At 46.1% G+C, this 24,319-nt stretch overlaps 1 protein-coding gene across 1 annotated transcript in view; it reads right to left on the reverse strand.

Annotated features, from left to right (window-relative positions):
* LOC132388824 (NACHT, LRR and PYD domains-containing protein 3-like) overlaps window positions 1-24,319 on the reverse strand; it is a 31,298-nt gene that overhangs the window by 1,263 nt on the left and 5,716 nt on the right. The window contains exons 5-13 of the mRNA XM_059961247.1: window positions 23,817-23,983; window positions 17,912-18,083; window positions 17,748-17,813; window positions 11,585-13,334; window positions 6,418-6,504; window positions 1,636-1,806; window positions 1,310-1,480; window positions 987-1,154; window positions 1-822 (exon numbers count right to left, since the gene is read on the reverse strand). The exon at window positions 1-822 is cut by the window's left edge and continues 1,263 nt beyond it. Of these exons, the coding sequence (XP_059817230.1) occupies window positions 735-822; window positions 987-1,154; window positions 1,310-1,480; window positions 1,636-1,806; window positions 6,418-6,504; window positions 11,585-13,334; window positions 17,748-17,813; window positions 17,912-18,083; window positions 23,817-23,983 (2,840 nt within the window). The 3' untranslated portion in view covers window positions 1-734. The remainder of the gene's footprint in view (window positions 823-986; window positions 1,155-1,309; window positions 1,481-1,635; window positions 1,807-6,417; window positions 6,505-11,584; window positions 13,335-17,747; window positions 17,814-17,911; window positions 18,084-23,816; window positions 23,984-24,319) is intronic.

Genomic DNA, 24,319 nt, shown 5'->3' on the forward strand with positions numbered 1-24,319 from the left:
GACAACGGGTGACTGGTTGAATAATCAGTCCCGTTTCTCACCGTCACTCTGCATTGGGGAAGCAATGATTATAAAATCACACTTCAGGGCCGTGTCCGGGATCGCTGCAGATCCAGGGTCACTGCCGAGGGATTTGTCCATTTAACATCATTATATCGGCCAGACAGCCGAATGCACCGTCCTCAGCAAAGGGAGCAAAAGGATTCTCTCCCGGGATAATCCCACCCCGGGACAGCTGTGTCCCAGACTGAGCCCTGGAAACCGGGCTCTTCCTGTCTGGGTAATTTTCCGGGGTCTCACGCGGGAGTCTCGAACACGCACATCCGGCGGAAGCTGCCCCGTCGGACAACAGGCAGAAATACGTCACGGCGGGACCGTTCTGAGCGACACACAGCGCGAGGCCTGAGCCGGTTCTGTTAAAGACGTTGGGAGTTGAACCAGGCGCGCGGCCATTAAAGGTAAGGGTGGGAGATAACGGGGAGGGCGGGGAATCGGCCAAAATGTCCTCATCCCGCGGGCGGGGATGTTCACACATTCAGATGTTCACAGGATCACTGTCAGTCCGGGTCTGACTTCCCGCAGAGATCCCAGTTCCTTCTCTCCGGTCTCACTGAACGGATTCCCCACATTCAGATGTTCACACGGTCCACACTGTCAGTCCGGGTCTGGGTTCCTGCAGAGATCTCAGTTCCTCCATCCCGGTCGCACTGAACCGATTCCCCACATTCAGATGTTCACAGATCCACTGTCAGTCCGGGTCTGACTCCCTGCAGAGGTTTCAGTTCCTCCTCCCCGGTCTCACTGAACGGATTCCAGAACAGACTGAAACAGATGGGAGAATAATGATGAAATAAACAGATTACACAACAGTGTCAGAAACAGGGGTCCGGGGTTAATGTTTCAACAACACTCACAGACAAATATCACCAGAAAACCCGCGGATCCGCTGATATTTTATCACATTGAACATTAACACAAACACTCACCGGATCCGCTCCAGATTCGGGAGGGTCAGTATGAGGTGGCGGAGAGCGCGTGCAGATCGGTCTGTCAGAGAGTTTGATTCCAGGTTCAGCCCCGTCAGTGATGGGTTTGTACTGAGAGCGGAGACGAGATCCTCGGCACCAGAATCTGTGAGACCGACCTGGTTCAGCCTGGAGATGAGAGAGAGTGAGGGTGAAGGACACAGAGAGACAGGAGACGGTACAAATCCCCAGTGTTTAACAGTAACACAATTACTGATCACATTAATGTTCAGTGTCAGACACCCAGTGACTGGAAACACAATCTCCCACAGTCTGGTACTTACCCCAGTTTCTGTATTTTATACTCCGTGTTCCTCAGAGCCGCAGACACCATTTTCACTCCTGAATCCCCCAGTTTATTTTCACTCAGGTCCAACTCCGTCAGTGATGGGATAGTACAGAGAGCGTAGACGAGATCCTCGGCACCAGAATCTGTGAGACCGACATTCCTCAGCCTGGAGATGTGAGAGAGTGAGGGTGAAGGACACAGAGAGACAGGAAACGGTACAAATCCCCAATGTTTATCAGTAACACAATTACTGGTCACATTAATGTTCGGTGTCAGACACCCAGTGACTGTAAACACAATCTCCCACAGTCTGGTACTTACTCCAGTTTCTGTATCTGACACTCTGACTTCCTCAGAGCCGCAGACACCAGATTCACTCCTGAATCTCCCAGATTGTTATTGTTCAGGTTCAGCTCCGTCAGTGATGGGTTTGCACTGAGAGCGGAGGCGAGATCCTCGGCACCAGAATCTGTGAGACGGACATTGTTCAGCCTGGGGATGAGAGAGAGAGAGGGTGAAGGACACAGAGCGGCAGGGGACGGGACAAATCACCAGTGTTTATCAGTAACACAATTTACTGATTTTTTTTCTTCAGCACGACTGCGCAAGTCGGCCAGTGAGAACAGCGAGAAGAGTTTAAAAAGAAGACAGATTTACAGAGCGAGCGTCAGAGGAGCGGGAGACAGAGTAGGAAGGCTTTGGCTCAACGGGGCTTCGGCGATAAAGGGTCGAGGCGAGGTAGGTTATCTGTTTACAATACAGACAGAGAGTATGTGTGTGAGGCTGGTTTACTGTGCTCGCTGTCAGGTGTGGGAGATCCTGGAGACTCCCAGCCTCCTGGACGGCAACATCTGCGCCCGGTGTGTCGAGCTGCAGCTTCTTAGGGACCGAGTTAGGGAACTGGAGGTGCAGCTCGATGACCTTCGTCTGGTCAGGGAGAGTGAGGAGGTGATAGAGAGGAGTTACAGGCAGGTGGGCACACCGGGGCAACGGAAGACTGAAGAAGTGGGTCACAGTCAGGAGAGGGAAGGGCAAGAAACAGGTACTAGTTTCCTGTGGCTGTACCCCTTGACAATAAGTAATCCTGTTCGAATACTGCCGGAGAGGGCTGGCCTACGGGGTTGGGGAGCATCAGTGTCAGTGCCTCTGGCACAGGGTCTGTCCCTGTGATTCCGAAGGGCAGGGAAAGGAAGAGGAAGACAGTCGTGGTGGGGGACTATAGCCAGGGGGTCAGGAAGGTGATTCTGTGGACGCAGGAAAGAGACGGATGATAGTTTGCCTCCCAGGTGCCAGGGTCCAGGATTTCCTGATCACGTCCAAGATATAATGCAGTGGGAGGGAGAACAGCCAGAGGTCATGGTACATATTGGTAACAATGACATAGGTAGGAAAAAGGAAGATGTCCTGAAAGTAGACGACAGGGAGTTCGGAAGGAAGTTGAGTAGCGGGACCTGAAAGGTAGTAATCTCGGGATTACTGTTTGTCCCACGTGACAGTGAGAATAAGATTAGGATGAGGTGGAGGATAAACGCGTGACTGTGGGATTGGAGCAGGAGGCAGGGATTCAGATTTCTGGATCATTGGGACCTCTTTTGGAGCAGGGGTGACCTGTACAAAAATGACGGATTGCACTTGAATCCCAGGGGGACCAATATCCTGACAGCAAGGTTTGCTAAGGCTAATGGGGAGAGTTTAAACTAGAATTGCTGGGGGGAGGGAACCAAATTGACGTGACGGAGGAGAGGGAGGTTGGCTCACAAATAGAGAGAATTTGGAGACAGTGTGAAAGGGAGGATACGCAGGTGATAGAGTAGGGAGGCACTCAGTCTGATGGTTTGAGATGTGTCTATTTTAATGCAAGGAGTATGATGAATAAAACGGATGAGCTTAGAGCGTGGATCAGCTCTCGGAGCTATGATGTTGTGGTCATTACAGAGTCTTGGATGGTGCAGGGGCAGGAATGGTTACTTCAAGTGCCAGGCTTTAATTGTTTCAGAAAGGACAGGGAGGGAGGCTAAAGAGGTGGGGGCGTGGCACTGTTGATCAGAGATAGTGTCATGGCTGCAGAAAAGGATGAAGTTATGGAAGGTTTGTCTACTACATCCCTGTGGGTGGAAGTTAGGTACAGGAAGGGGTCAATAACTCTACTGGGTGTTTTGTATGGACCACCCAACAGTAACAGGGACATCGAGGAGCAGATAGGGAGACAGATTCTGGAAAGGAATTTTAATAACAGGGTTGTTGAGGTGTGAGATTTTAATTTCCCAAATATTGATTGGCATCTCCCTAGAGTGAAGGGTTTCGATGGGGTGGAGTTTATTTGGTCTGTTCAGGAAGGTTTATTGACGCAATATGTAGATAAACCTACAGGAGGGGAGGCTGTACTTGATCTGGTATTGGGAAATGAACCTGGTCAGGTGTCAGGTCTCTCAGTGGGAGAGCATTTTGGAGATAGTGATCACAATTCTGTCTCTTTTACCATTGCATTAGAGAGGGATAGGATCAGGTAAGTTAGGGAAACCTTTAATTGGAGTAAGGGGAACTATGGGGCTATCAGGTTGGAACTTGTAAGCATAAATTGGAAAAAAATGTTGTCAGGGAAATGTACCGAAGAAATGTAGAAAATGTCCAAGGGATATTTGCAAGGGGTTCTGAGAAGGTACACTCCAATGAGACATGGAAAGGACGGTAGGGGACAAGATCCGTGGTGCACAAAGGTTGTTGTAAATCTGTCAAGAAGAAAAGAAGAGCTTACTAAAGGTTCAAAAAACTAGGTAAAGATATGAATCTGGAAGATTATAAGGCGAGCAGGAAGGAGCTTAAGAATGAAATCAGGAGAGCCAGAAGGGGCCATGAGAAGGCCTTGGCGGACAGGATTAAGGAAAACCCCAAAGCATTCTGCAAGTACGTGAAGAGCAAAAGGATAAGATGTGAGAGGATAGGACGAATCAAGTGTGACAATGGAAAAGAGCATATTGAACCGGAGGAAATAGCAGAGGTATTTAATGAACCATTTGCTTCAGTATTCATGACGGAAAAGGATCTTGGCGATTGTAGGGATGAATTGCAGTGGACTGAAAAGCTTGAGAATGTAGACAATAAGAAATATGTCGTGGAGCTTTTGCAAAGCATCAAGTAGGATAAGTCACCCCGACTTGGAGGTGTACACCAGGCTACTGTTGAAAGCTGAGCCTCTGGCGATGATCTTTGCATCATCAATGAGGGCATGAGAGGTTCCGAAGGGTTGGAGGGTTGCGAATTGTGTTCACTTATTCAAGAAAGGGGGTAGGGATAGCCCAGGAAATTATAGGCTAGTGAGTTTTACTTCAGTGGTTGGTAAGTTAATGGAGAAGATCCTGAGAGGTAGGATTTATGAACATCTGGAGAGGTAAAATATGAATAGGAATAGTCAGCATGGCTTTGTCAAAGGCAGGTTGTGCCTTGCGAGTCTGAATGATTTTGTTGAGGATTTGACTAAACACATTGATGAAGGAAGGAAGAAGATGCAGTGTGTATTGATTTCAGCAAGGCATTTGATAAGGTACATACAAGACTTATTCAGAAAGTAAGGAGGCATGGGATCCAAGGGGACATTGCTTTGTGGATCCTGAACTGGCTTTCCCACAGAAGACAAAGAGCGGTTGTAAACAGGTCATATACTGCATGGAGGCCGGTGACCAGTGGAGAGCCTCAGGGATCTGTTCTGGGACCCCAAGTCTTTGTGATTTTTATAAATGACCTGGATGAGGAAGTGGAGGGATGGGTTAGTAAATTTGATGATGACACAAAGGTTGGGGGTGTAGAGGGCTGTCAGAGGATACAATGGGACTTTGATAGGATGCAAAACTGGTCTGCGAAGTGGCAGATGGAGTTCAACCCAAATAAGTGTGAAGTGGTTCACTTTGGTAGGTCAAATATGATGGTAGAATATAGTATTAATGGTAAGTCTTGGCAGTGTGGAGGATCAGAGGGATCTTGGGGTCCGAGTACGTAGGACACTCAAAGCTGCTATGCAGGTTGACTCTATAGTTAAGAGGGCGTACGGTGCATTGGCCTTCATCAGTCGTGGGATTGAGTTTAAGAGTCGAGAGGTAATGTTTAAGAGTTGAGAGGTTATGAGGGGGATAGATCGAGTTGACGTGGATAGGCTTTTTCCATTGAGAATAGGGGAGATTCAAATAAGAGGACATGATTTGAGAGTTAGGAGGCAAAAATTTAAGGGTAACACGAGGGGGAATTTCTTTACTCAGAGAGTGGGAGCTGTATGGAATGAGCTTCCAGTATAAGTGGTAGAGGCAGGTTCGGTATTGTCATATAAAGTAAATTTGCATAGATATATAGACAGGAAAGGAATGGAGGGTTATAGGCTGAGTGCAGGTCGGTGGGACTAGGTGAGCGTAAGTGTTCGGCATGGACGACAAGGGCCAACATGGCCTGTTTCCTTGCTGTTATGGTTATATAGTTATATGTTGCAACTATATAGGATCCTGGTCAGACCCCACTTGGAGTACTGTGCTCAGTTCTGATCAACTCACTATAGGAAGGACATGGAAGCGATAGAAAGTTTGCAGAAGAGTTTTACAAGGATTTTGCCTGGATTGGGGAGCATGCCTTATGAGAACAGGTTGAGTGAACTCGGCCTTTTCTCTTGGCGTGACAGACGATGAGAGGTGATTTGATAGAGGTGTACAAGATAATGAGAGGCATTGATCATGTGGATAGTCAGAGGCTTTTCCCCAGGGATGAAATGGCTAGCACGAGAGGGCATAGTTTTAAGGTGCTTGGAAGTAGGTACAGAGGAGATGTCAGGGGTAAGTTTTTTTACACAGAGAGTGGTGAGTGCGTGGAATGGGCTGATGGCGGCGGTGGTGGAGGCTGAAACGATAGGATCTTTTAACTCCAGGATGGCTACATGGAGCTTAGAAGTATGGACGGCTATGGGAAATTCCAAGATAGAAACATGTTCAGCACAGCTTTGTGGACTGAAGGGCCTGCATTGTGCTGTATGTTTTCTATGTTTTCTTTGTTTCTACTGATCACGTTAATATTCAGTGTCAGACATCCAGTGACTGTAAACACAATCTCCCACAGTCTGGTACTTACCCCAGTTTCTGTATTTTACACTCCGGGTTCCTCAGAGCTGCAGACACCATTTTCACTCCTGAATCTCCCAGTTCATTCCGCCCAAGTCTAAACGCAAACAGACAGATTGATGAACAAAGTGATTCAAACCGTGGGTCTGAGGGGATTTCTCTCACTCGGATATTTCAGGAAACATTAAAATCTTCAGTAAATCACCGATCGGAGTTCACATCACAGTCAATGTCCCTCATTGCCCAGCTCCAGGGTATTCGCCGAATGTCAGTAATATCGTCTGTCGGTATGACCCTGTGAACTCCACATATTCTGTCCCATTCCCCGATGGAGAGAAAAATGTTCGAAAAGCAGAAATGTCAATGGGAAATTTTGAAATAGACCCACTCCAGCTAAAGGGATGGGGAAGAGAGATCCCATAGGAGGAAGGGGGATGGGGAAGAGTTCCCACAGGAGGAAGGGAGATGGTGAAGAGAGATCCCACAGTAGGAAGGGGAATGGGGAAGAGAGATGCCACAAGAGAAAGGGGGACGGGGAAGAGAGAGCCCATAGGAGGAAGGGGGATGCACGAGAGAGATCGCACCGGAGGAAGGGGGATGGGGAAGACAGATCCCCCAGGAGGAAGGGGGATGGGGAGGAGAGATCCCACAGGAGAAGGGGGATGGGGAAGAGAGATCCAACAGATTGAAGTGGGATGGGAACGGAGGCCCCAGAGGGTGAAAGGGGATGAGGAAGAGAGATCCCACAGGAGCATGGGGGTTGGAGAAGAGAGATTCCACTGTAGGAATGGGGATGGGGAAGAGCGATTCATCAGGAGAAAGGGAGCTGCTGATGAGAGATCCCACAGGAGGAAGGTGTATGGGGAACAGGGAGCCCATAGGAGGAAGGGGTATGGAGAAGAGAGATCCCACGGCAGGAAGTGGGATGGGGATGGACGATCCCACAGCAGGAAGGAATGGGGAAGGGAGATCCCACAGAAGGAAGGGGGATGGGGATGAGAGATCCCACAGGAGGAAGGTGGTTGCTGAGGAGAGATCCAACAGTTGGAAGGAAGGGGGAGTGGGAACAGAGAGCCCAGAGCTTGAAAGGGGGTTGAGAAAGCGAGATCTCACAGGTGCATTGCTACCTGTGCCACGTGCTAGTGAGGCTAGAAATAGGAAGATAATGTAGCTAAATACGTGGCTGAGGGGATGGTGCATGAGGGATGGGTTCATGTTTCTGGACAATTGGGCTTTCTTCGAGTGGAGCTGGGACCCGTTCGAATTGGACAGTTTGAACCTGAACTGGAGGGGACTAATATCGTTGCCAGTAAGTTAGCAAGTTCTGCTCCGGGAGTTTTAAACTAGATTGCCTGGGGAGGGGAACCAGAGTGTGAGAGCAGATAGTGAGCTGGAGGATGATAAGTGTCATACGAGGACTGCTTGTATAGACAGAAATCAAAGTTTTGTACGTGATAGAAATGTTCTCAGGTGCATCTATTTCAATGCAAGGAGTATTGTCGGTAAGGCAGATGAGTTTAGGGCGTGGATTGGCACATGATGATTTTGATATTATTGCTATTAGTAAGACCTGGTTTGCAGGAGGTGCAGGACTGGCAGTTTCATGTTCCGGGTTTCCATTGTTTCAGATGTGATAGGGGTTAGGGACGAAAGGGGGCGGAGTGGCATTACCAGTCAGGGAGAATATCACAGCTGTGTGTAGACGGGACAGCCCGGAGGGTTCGTCGAGAAGAGGCCATATGGGTGGAGCTGAGGAACGGGAAAGGTGTGACCACACTAATAGGGTTGTATTATAGACCGCCCAATAGTCAGAGAGAATTGGAGGAGCAAATCTGTAGAGGTAGCAGACCAATGTAAGAAACAGAAAGTTGTAATCGTAGTGGTTTTTAACTTTCCACATATTGACGGGGAATCCCACTCTGAGAAAGGTTTAGAAGGCGTGGAGTTTGTCAAATGTGTTCAGGAATGTTTTCTAAATCAATATATTGAGGTACCAACGAGAGAGCGTGCAGTACCTGATCTCCTGTTAGGGAACCAGACAGGTCAGGTGACAGAAGTATGTGTAGGTGAACACTTTGGGTCCAGTGACCATAATGTCATTAGTTTCAAGATAATTATGGATAAGGATAGGATTGGTCCACCAGTTAAGGTTCTGAATTGGAGAAGGGCCAATTTTGTGGAAATGAGAGAGGATCTGGGAAGAGTAGATTGGGATAAGTTGTTTTCTGGCAACGATGTGTTCAGTAAGTGGAACGCCTTCAAGGGTGAAATTTTGAGAGTGCAGAGTTTGCATGTTCCTGCCAGGATTAAAGGCAAAGTTAACAGGCAGAGGGAACCTTGGTTTTCAAGGGATATTGGCGATCTGCTTAAGTAGGTGTTTAGCAGCTATAGGAAACAAGGGACAAATGAGGTACTTGAAGAGTATAGAAAATGTAAGGGAATACTAAGGAAGGAAATCAGGAAGGCAAAAAGAAGACATGAGGTTGCTTTGGCAGATAATGTGAAGGTAAACCCGAAGGGTTTCTACAAGTATATTGAGAGTAAAAGGATAGTAAAGGACAAAATTGGTCCCCTAGAAGATCAGAGTGGTCGTCTGTGTGTGGAGCCTCACGAGCTGGGAAAGATCCTAAACAGTTTTTTTGCGTCAGTGTTTACTCAGGAAACTGGCATAGCGGATATGGAATTAAGGCAAACACACAGTAGTGACATGGAACATATAGAGATTAAAGAGGAGGAGCGGCTTGCTGCCTTACAGCGAATAAAGGTAGATAAATCTCCGAGCCTTACATGATATTTTCTCCGATCTTGAGAGAGACTAGTGTAGAAATTGCAGGGGCCCTGGCAGAAATATTTAAAATGTCATCATCCACGCGTGCGGTGCCGGAGGATTGGAGGGTAGCTCATGTTGTTCCGTTGTTTGAAAAAGGCTCCAAAAGTACACCAGGTAATTACAGGCCATTGAGCCTGACATCAGTAGTAGGTAAATTATCAGAAGTTGTTCTGAGAGATTTGGATATACAAGGATCTGGACAGCCAAGGGCTGATTAGAGATAGTCAGCATGGCTTTGTATGTGGTAGATCGTGTTTAATGAATCCTGTAGTAGTTTTCGAGGAGGTTACCAAGAATGCATATGAAGGAAAGGTTGTGGATGTTGTCTACTAGGACTTTTGTAAGGCCGTTGACAAGGTCCCACATAAGAGGTTAGTTCTAAATTTCCAGACACTAGTATACATGGAGAGATTGTAAACTGGATTTGAATTGGCTGTGTGGGAGAAGACAGAGAGTGGTAGTGGATGATTGCTTCTCAGACTGGAGTCCTGTGACTAGTGGTGCGTCTCCGGGATCCGTGCTGGGACCATTCTTGTTTGTTGTCTATATCAATGATCTAGATGATAATGTGATAAATTGGATCAGCAGGTTTGTGGATGACACTATGATAGAGGCGTTGTGGACAGCGAGGAAGGCTTTCAAAGCTTGCAGAGGGATCTGGACCAACTGGAAGAATGGGCCAGAAAATGGCAGATGGAATTTAATGCAGACAAGTGTGAGGTGTTCCATTTTGGAGGACAAATCAAGGTACGACGTACACGATAAAGGGTAGGGCACTGAAGAGTGGGGAGGAACAAAGGGATCTGGGAGTTCAGATGCATAATACCCCGAAAGTGGCGTCACAGGTAGACAGGGTTGTAAAGAAGGCTTTTGGCATCCTGGCATTCTTAAATCAAAGTACTGAATATAGGAGTTGGAATATTATGGTGATGTTTTATAAGACATTGGTGAGGCCAAATTTGGAGTATTGTGTGCAGTTCTGCTCACTGAACTATAGGAAAGATAACAGTAGGTTTGAAAAAGTGCAGAGAAGGTTTACTAGGATGTTGCTGGGTCTTCAGGAGTTGAGTTACAAGGAAGGATTGAACAGGTTAGGACTTTATTCCTTGGAGCATAGAAGAATGAGGGGAGATTTGATAGAGGTTTACAATATTATGAGGGTACAGACAGGGTAAATGCGAATAGGCTCTTTCCACATAGATTAGGAGAGATAAATATGAGAAGACATGGCTTCAGCGTGAAAGGGGAAAGGTTTAGGGGGAGCATTAGGAGGAACTTCTTCACTCAGAGGGTGGTGAGAGTGTGGAACGAGCTGCCATCTGATGTGGAAAATATGGACTCACTGTTAAGCTTTAAGAATAAATTGGATAGATACATGGATGGGAGAGGACTGGAGGGTTATGGACTAGGTGCAGGTCAATGGGACTAGCGGAATAAGGTTTTGGTACAGACTAGAAGGACCGAATGGCTTGTTTTCTGTGCTGTGGTGTTCTATGATTTTATGATTCTATGGGCAGGAGAGTTCCCACAGGAAAAAGGGGGATGGGGATGGGGAAGAGGGATCCCAAAGGAGGAAGGGGATGGGAAGAGAAATCGCACAGGAGGAAGGGGGATGGGGAAGAGAGATCTCACAGGAAAGGGGGGGGGGTTGTGTGGAAAAGACGTCCCACAGGAGGATGAGGAAAGAGTAATAGAGAACCCACAGGAGGAATGGGGATAGGGGCGAGATTCCAAAGAATGGAAGGGGGTTTGTGATGAGAGGTCCCACAGGAGGATTCCAAGGGTAAACGATAATCCTACAAGACGAGAGGACGCAGAATTTTTTTGTACATGTGCGTTGGGTCTGAACAGAGACCCAGAGGAGATGCGCCCTCGCTCTTTGTGTATCTGGAAGTGAGCAAAGTCACACACGGGGAATGGCAGTGGGAGGACAATCTCACAATGGTATTTCTTTCCTTCTCACTGGGGCAGTCTGCTGACGGTCTCTTGTCTCTCACCGGGAAGGGGGTGTGAATCTCTGACCCACCTGCTGCAGTCAGTGTCGGTCTGGGTGTCAGTAACAGTGAGAAGGAACATTGTCCATGGACGTGTCACAGGCAGAGAGATACACAGCCATTCCTGTGATTTACTACCATTAAACCAATGGCCGTTGATCTCTGATCTGATGAAGTCTCCAACATCCCTTCACAAGCAACCACAGAACCCTCCCATTCTCGGGGAATTACTGACCGATCCCCGTGGGCACTTGTCACAATTCTTCACAATCTGATTTACTACAAATTTACCCAAATCCCTTTACATTGAAACAACTCAGTTTCAAAGTTCAGAGAGAGAGATAAATCGTTACCTCAACTCCTGGCACTTGTGCAGCCCGGGTCCCAGCCGCTGTATTCCTTCACACTGAATGTGGCAGATCCCCAGGTCGAGGATTTTTATTGTATCACAGAGTCCGATGACATGAGACAGGACCGCGCAGTCAATCGGGGTCAGTGTCATTCCACGGAATGAAAGTGTTTCCACAGATCCCAGTGCGGCCTGAGCCAGCCCACGATTCTGAGACTCAAAAACGTAGTGCAATGTGTTCAGGCGGCTCCTTTTACCAGCTTCACTCTCTGTGTTTCCACTCTGGCGTTTAACCTCCTCCTTCACCCAGTCAATCACCCGGCAGGTTGTTTGATGAGGAAATGGACCCAGAAACTCCTCCAGGCCCCGAACTGTCATTGGGGAGGAGAGACCAGCAACAAAACGGAGAAATACCTCAAATCGCCCATCTGTCGTGCTGTGGACTTCTGTAAGGAATTTCAGGATATCCTCGGGATGTGGATTCAGGAATTGTGCGACTGCAGCTACAAACTCTTGGATGGTGAGGTGTGGGAATGTGTACACCACGCACCGGGCAGAATCCTCTCTCTCCAAAAGCTCCATCAGGAACCCGGATAGGAACTGGGAAGGCTGCAGATCGTACTTGATCAAATCTCCATCTGTAAACACAATCTTCCTCTCGGACACTCCTTTGAAGGCCATCTGACCAACCCTGAGTAACACATCACGGGGGTTCTCAGTCTCACGGCCGTGGTTTTTCAGGATGTTGTAAATATAGTAGGAGTACAGTTGGGAGATAGTCTTGGGAACTCGCTGCGGGTCCCTGACTCTTTGTGTGAAGAAGGGGCCCAGTGCCAGAGCGAGGATCCAGCAGTAGGATGGGTTGTAGCTCATGGTGTACAGGATCTCGTTCTCCTTCACGTGTTTGAAAACAGCTTCTGCCACCGTCTGATCTTCAAAATATCTGATGAAATATTCCTTCCGTTCCTCGCCAACAAATCCCAGGATTTCAGCCCAGATACTGATGTCTGCCTTTTCCAATAAATGTAACGCAGTGGGACGGGTGGTCACCAGCACTGAACACCCTGGGAGCAGCTTGCCCTGGATTAAACTGTACACAATGTCAGACACGTTGCACTTGAATTCAGGATCTGTGTACTGTGATTCTGTGTCTCTCCGACCTTCAACAAAGTTGATTTTGTCCTTGAATTCATCCAATCCGTCCAATATGAACAGCAGTCCCTCTGTGTGTTTCCAGACCTCTCTCAGGATATTCCCAAAGTAGGGATATTGATGCAGAATCAGTTCTTTCAGGTTTATTCTGCAGTTAATGGCATTTAAATCCCGGAATTTGAAACTGAAGACAAACTGGAACTTTTGGTATATTTTCCCCGTGGCCCAGTCATAAACAATCTTTTGTACCATTGTTGATTTCCCGATCCCTGGGACTCCGGCCACTGCTGCGGACATCCCGGATTTGTTTCTAAAGATAGATCTTTTCAATTTTTGAACAAAGCTCTTCTTGAATAACTGATCAGTCCGGATTTTTTCCAGCTTACCACGGAGATCTTTTTCTCTCCACTGCTCGTGGTCTCTGCCTCTTGCCAGCAGCTCATGTTCCACCAGTGTCCGATCTCGAACAGTAGAAATGACCGTGAGCTCAGCGTATCGATCAACCAGCTGGAAAACCTTCACCTTCTCACTCATCAGGATCGTGTTCACTCTCAGTTTTTCAGTTTGTGTCCGCAGAGTCTCCTTGTGTTTCCTTCGAACATCTTAGGACGGACAGAAATAGGTTGTAAATTCCTGATCTGATGAACATGGAGCTCACAACATATTTTCTTTAATAATAAAAATACTCGTTAAAGACACTGTTTGGGTGTAATCGGGTGATCAGAGATTAGTGTGTCTGAAAATGAACGACGGCCCAGAAACATTTCTGATCTGATTCAGATTCGCTGTTAAAGGCTCCACTCTCCCCTCTGTTGGTAGTTTGCAGATCCCCCGGTGTTCCAGCGAGCACCAAGTGCACACGTGATTCTGGAGAGGAGAGTGTTGTGTGGAGCGGGTGGTTTCACTGCTTTCACTGCTCAGCTTCTTCTGAACTGTGCAACCCTGCAGAGGTGACGGTGGGGGTGGGGGGATTTACTTGTTCTACTGACTTAGAACATCTTTGCTCTACTCACTTATACTTTTCTCTCAATGGACCCCGTTCTCTTGACACTCCTAAGCTGTCAGTACTGAGCCAAAGAAAAGGAACAAAATTTCTGTTTCCTTTTCCAGGCTGAGCCAGTCACGATGTGACACACCCCGCACTGGTCTACAGTCTCTTATTCTCTAAGGAGCTAGTACATGAACCCAGGCAATTCCCCGATGATGTGTGGAAGAGCAGGAATCTGAAGAGGATGGCAGTGGTAATAGGGAACTCTAAAGTCAGGAGGACTGGTAGGCGATTCTGTGGACACCGATGGTACTTTGCCTCTCAGGTGCCATTTTCCGAAATGTTTCTGGACGCGTCCACAATATCCTGAGAAGGGAGGTTGAGCAGTCAGAAGTCGTGACAAACATTGGTAACAACGACATCGGAAGAGAAAAGGGAGGAGGTCTGGAAAACAGAACACAGGGGGTTAGGAAAAAAGCTGAGGAGCAGGACCTCCAAAGTAGTGATCTCAGGATTGCTGCTTGTACCACCCGACAGTGGCAATAGGAATAGAATGAGGTGGCAGAGAAATGTGTGGCAGAGCATTTGGAGCAGGGGGCAGGAATTCAGATTTCTGGATAATTGGGACCACTTCCAGGGTAGGTAGGACCTGTACAAAAGGCAGAATCCGATGAGGACCAATGTTTTTACGGGCAGATTTACTGGAGTTGTTGGGAGTGTTTTAACCTAAAATGGCAGGGGGACTGGACCTAGGACAATAAAGCTGTGGATGAACCAGCAGTTTTACAAGTAGATGATGGGTTTAACATGAATGCAAGGAAGGCCAAGCCAATGACTACGTTCAAATACAGACAGAGCAAAGTGTTGAATTGTACTGCATAGACAACATTCAAAAGGGTGGAGATGCAGGACTAAACGCATTATATTTAAATGCACGCAACATTCAGAATAAGGTGGACGAACTTTTGGCGCAATTAGAGATTGGTCGGTATGATGTTGTCAGAATCACTGAGTCGATGCTGAAAGAAGACCATAGCTGGGAGCTGAGCGTTAAAAGATTTACGTCTTATCGAAAGGACAGGCAGGAAGGCATAGGCGTTGGTGATGTGGCTGTGCTGGTTCGAGGTGGAATCACATCTGTAGAAAGAGGTGACATAGGGTTAGATAATGTTGAAGCTTTGTGGGTGGAAATAGGAAACTGTAAGAGGTTTAAAAAAAGCTTTATAGGGACCATCTATTGGCCTGAAAATAGCAAGCGTGTGGGGTTGAGATTGCAAAGGGAGTTGGAAAAGGCGTGTATTAAAGCTAATGACGCAGTTGTAATGAAGGACTTCAATGTACACGGGGAATAAGAAAATCAAACAAACGTCAGGAGTCAGACCGCAGGAGAGGGAATATATTGAATTCCCACGAGATAGCGTTTCAGAGCAGCTTGTGCTTGAGACGACTCAGTGAAAGGCTGTCTTTGATTGGGCGTTGTGTAATAGCCCTGATCTTATGAGGGAGCTTAATGTAAAAGAACCATTAAGAGATAGTGATCATAATATGAGTGAATTCATAATACAGTTTGAGAAGGAGAAGCATAATTTACAGTATCAGTATCGCAATGGAATAAAGCGAATTACAGAGGCACGAGAGAGAAGCTTTCCCAGGTAGATTGGAGAAGGATACTAGCGGAGATGGCTGAAGCTTCTGGGAATAGGTCTCAAGTTGCAGGATGGATACGGCCCATGGAGGAAGTTCTAAAGTGGCACGTGTAGGCAACCATGGGTGACAATGGAAGTTAAGGATTGCATAAAGGCTGAGGAAAGGGCGTACAAGATAACAATAGTCATCTAAAAAAACTATAAGTAGGGAAAAGATGAAATATGAGAGCAGAAAAGCCAATAATATAAAGCAGGATAATAATCACTTTCTTTCAGTTATATAAAATTAAAAGGGAGGTGAAAGTCCATGCTAGAACACTGGAGAATGTGCACTCTGCATATATCTTCACTGTTCTAGACGCTAGCAGTCTGCGAGTGACAGGCAGTAGGAGTGAGTGCCATTGCTATTACAAAAGAAAAACATCTCGGCATACTGAAAGCTCTTAAGGTGCAAAGTCACCTGGGCCAGATGGACTGCATCCCAGATATCTGAGAGAGATTGCTGAAGGGATGACGGATGGATTGGTCATGATCTTTGAAGAATCACTTTATTCTGGCATGGTCCCGGAGGACTGGAAGATTGCAATTGTCACTCTAGTCTTTACGAAGGGAGGAAGGCAAAAGAAGGAAAATTATAGGCCAGTTAGCCAATCCTCAGCGACTGGGAAACAGTTGGAGTCTCTTATTAAGGTTGAGGTTTCGAGGTACTTGGGGACTAATGACAATATAAGTTAGCATGGTTTCTGTTGGAATTCATCCTGGAAGTAAGAAGCAGGGTGGACAAAGGAGTTAGTGGATGCCATTTACTTGGATTTTCAGAAGGCATTTGATAAGCTGCCGCACATGAGTCTGCTTAACCAGATAAAAATCTATGGCGTCACAGGAAAGATACTGGCACATGGAGCGGAATTGCTGACAGGCAGCAGGCAGCGAGTGGGAATAAAAGGGGCCTTTTCTGGTTGGCTGCCAGTGACCGGTGGTGTTCCTCTGGGATCAGTATTGGGACCGCTGACTTTCAGATTACTTGTCAGTGATTTAGATGATGGAATGTATGTATTTGCGGCACATTTTGCGGATGATACAAAGATAGGTGTAGGATTGGGTAATGTGATTGCAACAGGACTGAGACTAATTGGAATAATGGGCAAAAAGGTGGCAGATGGAATACAGTGTTGGAAATGTATGATAATGCATTTTGGCGAAAGGAGCGGACTATTATCTAAATGGGCAGAAGGTCCAAGCATCAGAAGTGTAGAGGGAGTTCGGAGCGTCGAGCAAAACTCCCAGAAGATTAATTTAAAGGTCGGGTCTGCGGTAAAGGCGGAAAAAAAGAGAATATAATATAAATGCTGAGCCTTTACAAGACTGTAGTCAAGCTGCACTACAGGAGTATTGTCAACTGCTTTGCACCCCGTACCTCTGAAAAAGATGTGTTGTCATTAGAGAGCGTCCTGAGGAGATTCAAGAGGATGATTCCAGGAATGAAGGGGTTCACATATGAGGTGCATTTTGGCAACTTTGGGCCTATACTCACAGGAATTGTAAGGAATGCAAGGGAATCACTTTTAAACCTGCAGAATGCTGAAAGGATCAGATAGGGTGGATGTGGAAAGATGTTTCCCATGGTGGGTGTATCCAGAACTAGGGGCCACAGCCTCAAAATTGAGGGGTCATCCTTTAGAACAGGAGAGGAGGATTTTTTGAGCCAGAGAGTAGTGAATCTCGGGAAGGCTCTGTCACAGACTGCAGTGGAGGCCAAGTCCATGGGTATATTTAAGGCAGAAGCTCTTGATAGCAGGGCATCAAAGGATAATTTAAAAAGGCAGGTGTATGGAGTTGCGTGGGATCTGGGTTCAGCCATGATTGAACGGCAAAGCTGACTGATGGACTGAATGGCCTAATTCTGCTTCCATGTCTTGTGTTCTTATGGAGGAATAACAACAAATCTCGGCTCCACTTTGGATCCGAGGTGTGAGCTTTCCCTTGCTGGAGTTGGATGTTCAACTCGGAATGACTTGGCTTCAGTTTTGTCAAATCTCTAGTTATTCGGCCCCACGGAAAAGGTGTTGTGACAAATGCAAATTGCTTCCTGTCCTCCCACCACAGCAACAAAAACCTGTCTCCCAGACTCTGCCAGTCTCTACACAGGCCTCTAAAGAGACGTATTCAGACTCTCAGAGTGAAATAACAACAAAACCTGTCTCCCAGACTCTGACAGTCTCTACACAGGCCTCTAAAGAGACGTATTCAGACTCTCAGTGTGAAATAACAACAAAAACCTGTCTCCCAGACTCTGACAGTCTCTAAACAGGTCTCTAAAGACACGTATTCAGACTCTCAGAATGAAATAAAGACTTTGAGCTTTCCATTCCATCACTTACCTTTCAGATGTTTGGGCACTTCAGAGAAACTCCGCTCAGTGTCCATGTAGGGGAACTGGCCATCACCTGTTCAAACAGATTAACCTGCATGAAGTCTGTCCTGTGTAACACTGTAAATTCATCAGCATTTACAACTGTAACACACAGTGTATTGTTCACCGTACCTCGCTCCCGTATTTCTTTCAATATTCTGCTCAGCTTCGGTAGGTGGTGATGTAGTTTCAGAAAGGATTCCCACATCACTCTCCGGGCCCCGGAGCCCTTCTCAATCACCAGATCCAGGAGGAGTTTGGAAGCGCCCGCTCGGTTTCCCTTCTCCGCGAGCTCAGTCACGCTCTGTAATGAACAATGGGGAAAATATTAAGGAGCGGAGAGATGGTTTCAAATCTACCCTGAACATGGACTGACCCAGCTCAGCACAAATCACTGAGAGCCATTGAAGTGTTCATAGCGGGGTAAAGATTTAAAAAAAAATCGAACAAGGTCAGACAGGACTTTCTGCGCCACAGATTGCGGGTCATTATCCATTTGGCAAGGTTTAGGTGGAGCAGACATAGTGTGAGTGAGCCAGAGATAGACTGGGGAGTTGAGGCTTTGTGTCAGAGAGGGTTCAGTTAGGAGCGGCGGAGGCTTTGGGTACAAACGTAGATTTTGGGTGATATTTTTTCCTCTTTTTCACGGTTAGAACAGTGGGAATGCCAGGCAGGGTAGTGGAATGCTCTTCCTATACTGTATGGCATGATAGGGAGACCTTCAGTGTCCTGGATAACTGCACCTTCAGGAACTGCATACAGCGGCAGATTCTCACAGACTGTGCTCAGGAATTGGAACTGGAGGTGGGTGAAACCAGGATCATTCAGGTGGCTGAGATGTTGACTGACAGACTTTACAGGAAGGGAACTATACAAAAGGCGCAGGGCACAAGTAATTGGGTGACCATCTGCAGGGGGAAAGGAGATAGGAAGCCACTGCAGGAAACTCTGTAACAGATATACAGCTTTCTGTTTCGGTATATTGCCGAGCAGAGGAAAACCACGGCGATTATGCCTCGGGCTCTGAGTTTGGCTTTGTGGCTCAGAAAAGGTAAGAAGAGGTGAGCTGTACTGACAGGGGGAATTCAATGGTTAGGAGAACAGACAAGTGATGCTATTTATGAGAACAAGATGTCTGGATGGTGTGTTGCCTAGGTCAGGGATATCTTGCATCGAGTCTGAAACTTTCTTAAGGACAGGATGAGCTGCCAGAGGTCGTGGTTCACGCCGGTACCAATGACAAGAGTAGGAATTGTGCTGAGGTCCTGCAAAGTGATTTCATGGGGTTCGGGCTAAGTTACAAGAGCAGGTACTCTAGTTCTATGTTCTCAGGATTGCTACCCATAAAACGTGCGAGTGAGGCCTGGAATAGGACGATAATGCAGTCTAACGTGTGGCTGATGAGATGGTGCATGGTGGAGGTCTTCAGATTTTGGGATGATTGAGTTCGCTTCCAAGGAAGATGGGACCTGGAGATACGTGATCGTTTTGTACCCAAACTAGTGGGGTACTAATACCCTTGCAGAAAGGGCTGAGAGGGCGGCGTAGGGATGGGGTAGGTGTTAAACTAAAGTTTCAGGAGGATGAAGAACCAGAGTCGATAATGGATTGACTGTGTGGGGAATACATTGTTAAGCTGACATACAGAGTCAGGACACTAAACATTCTGAAGCTAATGTTCTGAGTTGCATATTATTTCAATGCAAGGATTGTTGTTGGAAAGGTCGATGAGCCTAGAGTATCGGTCAGCACATTGAATTACAGCATCGTAACCATTGATGTGATTTGGTAGGAAGAGGTGCCGGACTGGCCGTTCAGCATTCAAGCGCTCCGTTGCGTTAGAACTGATTCAATCGAGCGGGAGGAATTAACGAAGGAGAGGTGGCATAACTGGTCGGGAAAAATGTCCCTGCATTGCTGGAGGTCTCGTCTACTGAGACTGCATGGATGAAACTGATCAATAAATGGTTGGGATTATATTATAGCGCACCCAATAGTCAATGGATTTAGAGGATCTTATTTGTACAGAGATCACAAACAGTTGCAAGAAAAAGAAGGTTATGATGATAGATAATTTTAAATTCCCATTTATCGACTGGGACACCCACATTGTAAAGGGCTGGATGCGACAGTGCTGGTCAAATAAGTTCAAGGATGTTTTTGTAATTAATATATTGAGGTCATAACTATAGACAGTGCATACTGGAATTCTATTAGGGAACAAGACAGGGCAGGTGACAGACGTGTGCAGGTAAACACTTTGGATCTATTACCATTAGTTTAAACATCATTATGGAAAAAGCTAGGTGTGGTCTTCGGGTAAAGAATCTAAATTGAAGAAAGGCCAATTTTAATGGTATCAGAAAGGATCTGACGAAAGTGCTTCGGGACCAATTGTTTCCAAGTACAGTTAGATCTGGTGATCACAATACAATTAGTTTACAGATCTTTTATGGAAAGGGATAGGTCTTGTCCTCAGGTTAATATTCTAAATTGGAGAAAGGCCAATTTTAATGGTATCAGAAAGGATCTGACGAAAGTGGATTGGACAGGTTTTTTCCTGGTACAGATGTGCTTGCTAAGTGTGAGGCCTCCAAAACTGAGAATTTGAGAGTACAGAGTTTGAAGGCATAAGTGACCACAAGTACAGAGTTTGAATGTTCATGACGGAATAAAAGGCGAGGGTAAGATATTTAGGTAACCTTAGGCTTTGAGAGATATTCAGACACTCAGCACATAGCAAGTACAGACTGGAAGGATCAAATGAGGTACTTGATGTATACAAGAAATGCAAGAATTAGTAATGGAGGAAATCGGGAGGGCTGAAGTACAGCATGAGTTTGCTCTAACGGTCAAGGGAAAAGAGAACCCCTAACACTTCATCGAATATATTTAGAACAAAAGTATATCAATGGACAATATTGGTCCTCTTGAAGTTCAGAGTCGGACTTTATGCAAGAAGCTGAAAATGGTGGGGGGGGGGGTTTAAATTGTTTTTTTTTTTTGCATTCATATTTACTCAGGAGATATACAGATTCTTTAGAACGAAGCAAAACAGCAATGAAATCATTGGCTGTATACCGATTATAGAGGATGTATTTGCTGTTCTGAAGCAGATTAGGGTGGATAAATCCATAGGACTTCCCTTCGTACCTCGTTTGAGGCTAGGTCAGGGATTGCAGGTGCTCCAGCAAAGGCATTTAAAAGTATTTAAAGGTATTTAAACCGTCACATGCAGGCGTACTGGAGGGTTCTGCTGTTTGAATAAGGCTGTAAGAATAAGCCAGGGAATTATGGGCTGGGGAGCCTGCACCAGTGGTGGTAAAGTTATTTGTCAGGTATTCTAAGGGACCGAATATGAGTATTTGGATGGCCAAGGATTAATTAGGGATAGTCAACACATATTTGTGCCCTGTAGATCCCGTCTAACCAATCTTATAGCTTCTCGAGGAAGTTACCAAGCAAATAATGAAAACAAGTCAGTGAATGATATCCACATGGATTTCAGCAAGGCGTTTGAGAAGATCCCTCATGAAAGCTTGGTGAATAAGATTAATTTGCTTGGCAGTCAAGACATGGTAGTAATTTAGTTTAGATATTGGATTCGCGTGGGAAGCTAAGAGTGGGAGTAGAGGTTTGCTTCTCTGACTGGAGGTCTATGACCTGTGGTGAGCGGCAGAGATCTGTACTGGGTCTGATGTTGTCTGTCATATATACATATATATCAACGGTCCGGATGATAATGTGGTAAACTGGGTCAGCAAATCTGTGGATGACACCAAGGTAGTGACAGCGAAGAAAGTTATCAGAGCTTGTAGCGGGACATGGAACAGCTAGAAAACGGTGGAATGGAGATTGGGAGATAGAATTGATGAAGACACGTGTGAGGTGTTGCACTTTTTGAGGACAAACCACGATGCAACCAAGACATTGAGTGGTAGGACATTGAGCAGTGCGATTAAGCTAAATTATCAGGGAATACAGATCTGTAATTTCTTGAAATTGTTGTCGAAGGTAGATGGCGTTGTAAAGTTTTTAGGACATGGGCCTTCATATGTCAAAATATTGAATACAGATATTGTGTCGAAATTGATGTTGCAGAGGCTAATTTGAAGCAATGTGTGCACCTACCTCTGGGAAGGATATCAATAAGATTGAACGAGTACAGAAAAATATACAGATTGTTGCGAGGACTTGAGGACCTGAGACATAGAGAAACTGTAAATAGGTTAGCATGTTATTCCATAGAGTGTAGGAGGACCAAGAGAGATGTGATAGAGCTTTACAAGTTTATAAAAGGTATAGAGAGAGTTAGTGTGAAAAGGCATTTACTACTGAGGCTTGGTACGACTGGAATTAGAATTCATGGGGTAATGATGACTGGTGAACAATAGACAATAGACAGCAGGTGCAGGAGTAGGCCATTCGGCCTTTCTAGTCTGCACTGCCATTCACTGTGATCATGGCTGATCATACACAATCAGTACCCCGTTCCTGCCCTCTCCCCATATCCATTGACCTCGCTATCTATAAGAGCTCTATCTAACTCTCTCTTGAATGCATCCAGAGACTTGGCCTCCACTGCCTTCTGGGGCAGAGCATTCCATATATCCACCACTCTCTGGGTGAAAACGTTTTTCCGCATCTCAGTTCTAAATGGCCTACACCTTATTCTTAAACTGTGGCCCCTTATTCTTAAACTGCGAAAGGCAATATGAGGAGGAATCAACACGTACAAACAAGCTGGATGAACTCAGCAGGTCGGGCAGCATCCATTGAAATGAGCAGTCAACATTTCGGGCCGAGTCCTGACTGCATCTGCAGTGTTTAATATGAGGGGAACTTGTTCACTCAGAGGTTGCTGAGAGTGTGGAATGTGCTGCTTTTGGAATTAGTCAATGTACATTCGATTTGAACACTTAAGATCAATTTGGATGAGTTCATTCAATGGGGGGGTTATGGATGTCTCTAGTCAAGGTGCAGATCAATGGGACTAAGCAGATAATAGGTCGGTGAACACTAGATGGGCAGAAGAGCCTGTTGCTGCACTGTTTCAATTTGATGACTATGGCTAGGTCAAACTATGACAGGATCACTGTTGATTTTCCCTGGGGTAATTGCTGGTGAAGCAGAGCAGGATTACACTTCACTGCCAGGCTCCATGACGGTCCAGTGTCGGCCTACAGCTGGGAACTGGCGGTGAGGAGCAGACAGCAATTCCATGACTATTGTGCATGCATGAGAGACCAAAGTCAACTAGTAGCAATGCTTAGAAGGAAATTTGGAGTGAGACTGTCAGCTGCCTCATAGGGTATTTGTGTTTCCTTGCTACAATTCAGTCTCGTTGGCAACAGATGAGTGTGACCAGGAGCACGAAGACCACTGGAAAAGTGTCTCCCAGTTGGAATATTTTCAATAACACTAATGTTGCAACTCTCAGTGTTAACATTATCTGTTGCAGTCATTAGAAACTCCAAATAGAACAGTCACGTGCAACAGACAGTACCTTAACCATGAGGCATAATGAGACACTCGATCATATGAAAGAGCATCAGTAGTTCAAAGGAAAGACAATAATCAAGTGTTGTCTGTTCATGTGATGCAGAGGGGTTCCATGACGGGTGAAGGGAGACCACAGAAATGCGTGGAGAAAGACAAAACAGATAATATGAATTGTGGGACCCCAGAAGCTTCATGACAACTCTGTTCAATGGCCAGTGAGGTCAAACATTGGAAACAAGGTAGCAAGATGAACAGAGTAATAATAACGTTATTCACTGTCCATCGGTAGTGCCCATAACATGTACTATCACTAAAGTCGGTAGTCAATGTCTGACTGTATCGTAACACTAATAATTAATGTCTTCACACAACTGGAGAGAATCCTGCCAGAGCTTGTCTCTGCTGAATAAACTCTCAGCAAGAGAGAACAGCGATTTTGTTGACCCACACATACCTGTTTCTTTACATTTGTTTTTTTTTAATTCTGTGAATGCTTTAGAAGGGTCTACACTCAGTCTGTGTCCCTTCCACTTACGTGATACTCCTGCCCAGTAAAGTGATCCTCGCCTGTTAACATCAGGCCGAGACCCTCCACACCCTCTTCAATCGCCTGCTCCAGCCGCTCCATGTAGAATCTCGTCAACCGGAACAGTTGGTGATCGTCACAATGTGACAGGAAGGTGGAGATAGCGGAATTCAGATCTGTAAGCAGGCATAGAACATGGAACAGTACAGCACAGGAACAGACCCTTCGTGACACCATGTCTGTGTCGACCATGATGTCAAGGTGAAACAATCCTATCTACATGCTCATGGTCCATATACCTCCAGTTCCTGCCTGTCCATTTGCCCATTTAAATGTCTCTTACAGGCTGCAATTGTATCTAATACAATCTCCTCCTTGGCAGCGCGTTCCGGGCACTGATCTCTCTCAGTGGAAAGCCTACATCGTAACCCTCCTTTGTTCAATCCGCCCTCTCACATGAGTACATGCCCTCTAGATTTGGAATTTTCACACTAAGTGACTGAGCGTTTCCA

The sequence above is a fragment of the Hypanus sabinus genome, unplaced genomic scaffold (genome assembly GCF_030144855.1).
Source record: "Hypanus sabinus isolate sHypSab1 unplaced genomic scaffold, sHypSab1.hap1 scaffold_419, whole genome shotgun sequence".
NCBI classification, from domain to species: domain Eukaryota; kingdom Metazoa; phylum Chordata; class Chondrichthyes; order Myliobatiformes; family Dasyatidae; genus Hypanus; species Hypanus sabinus.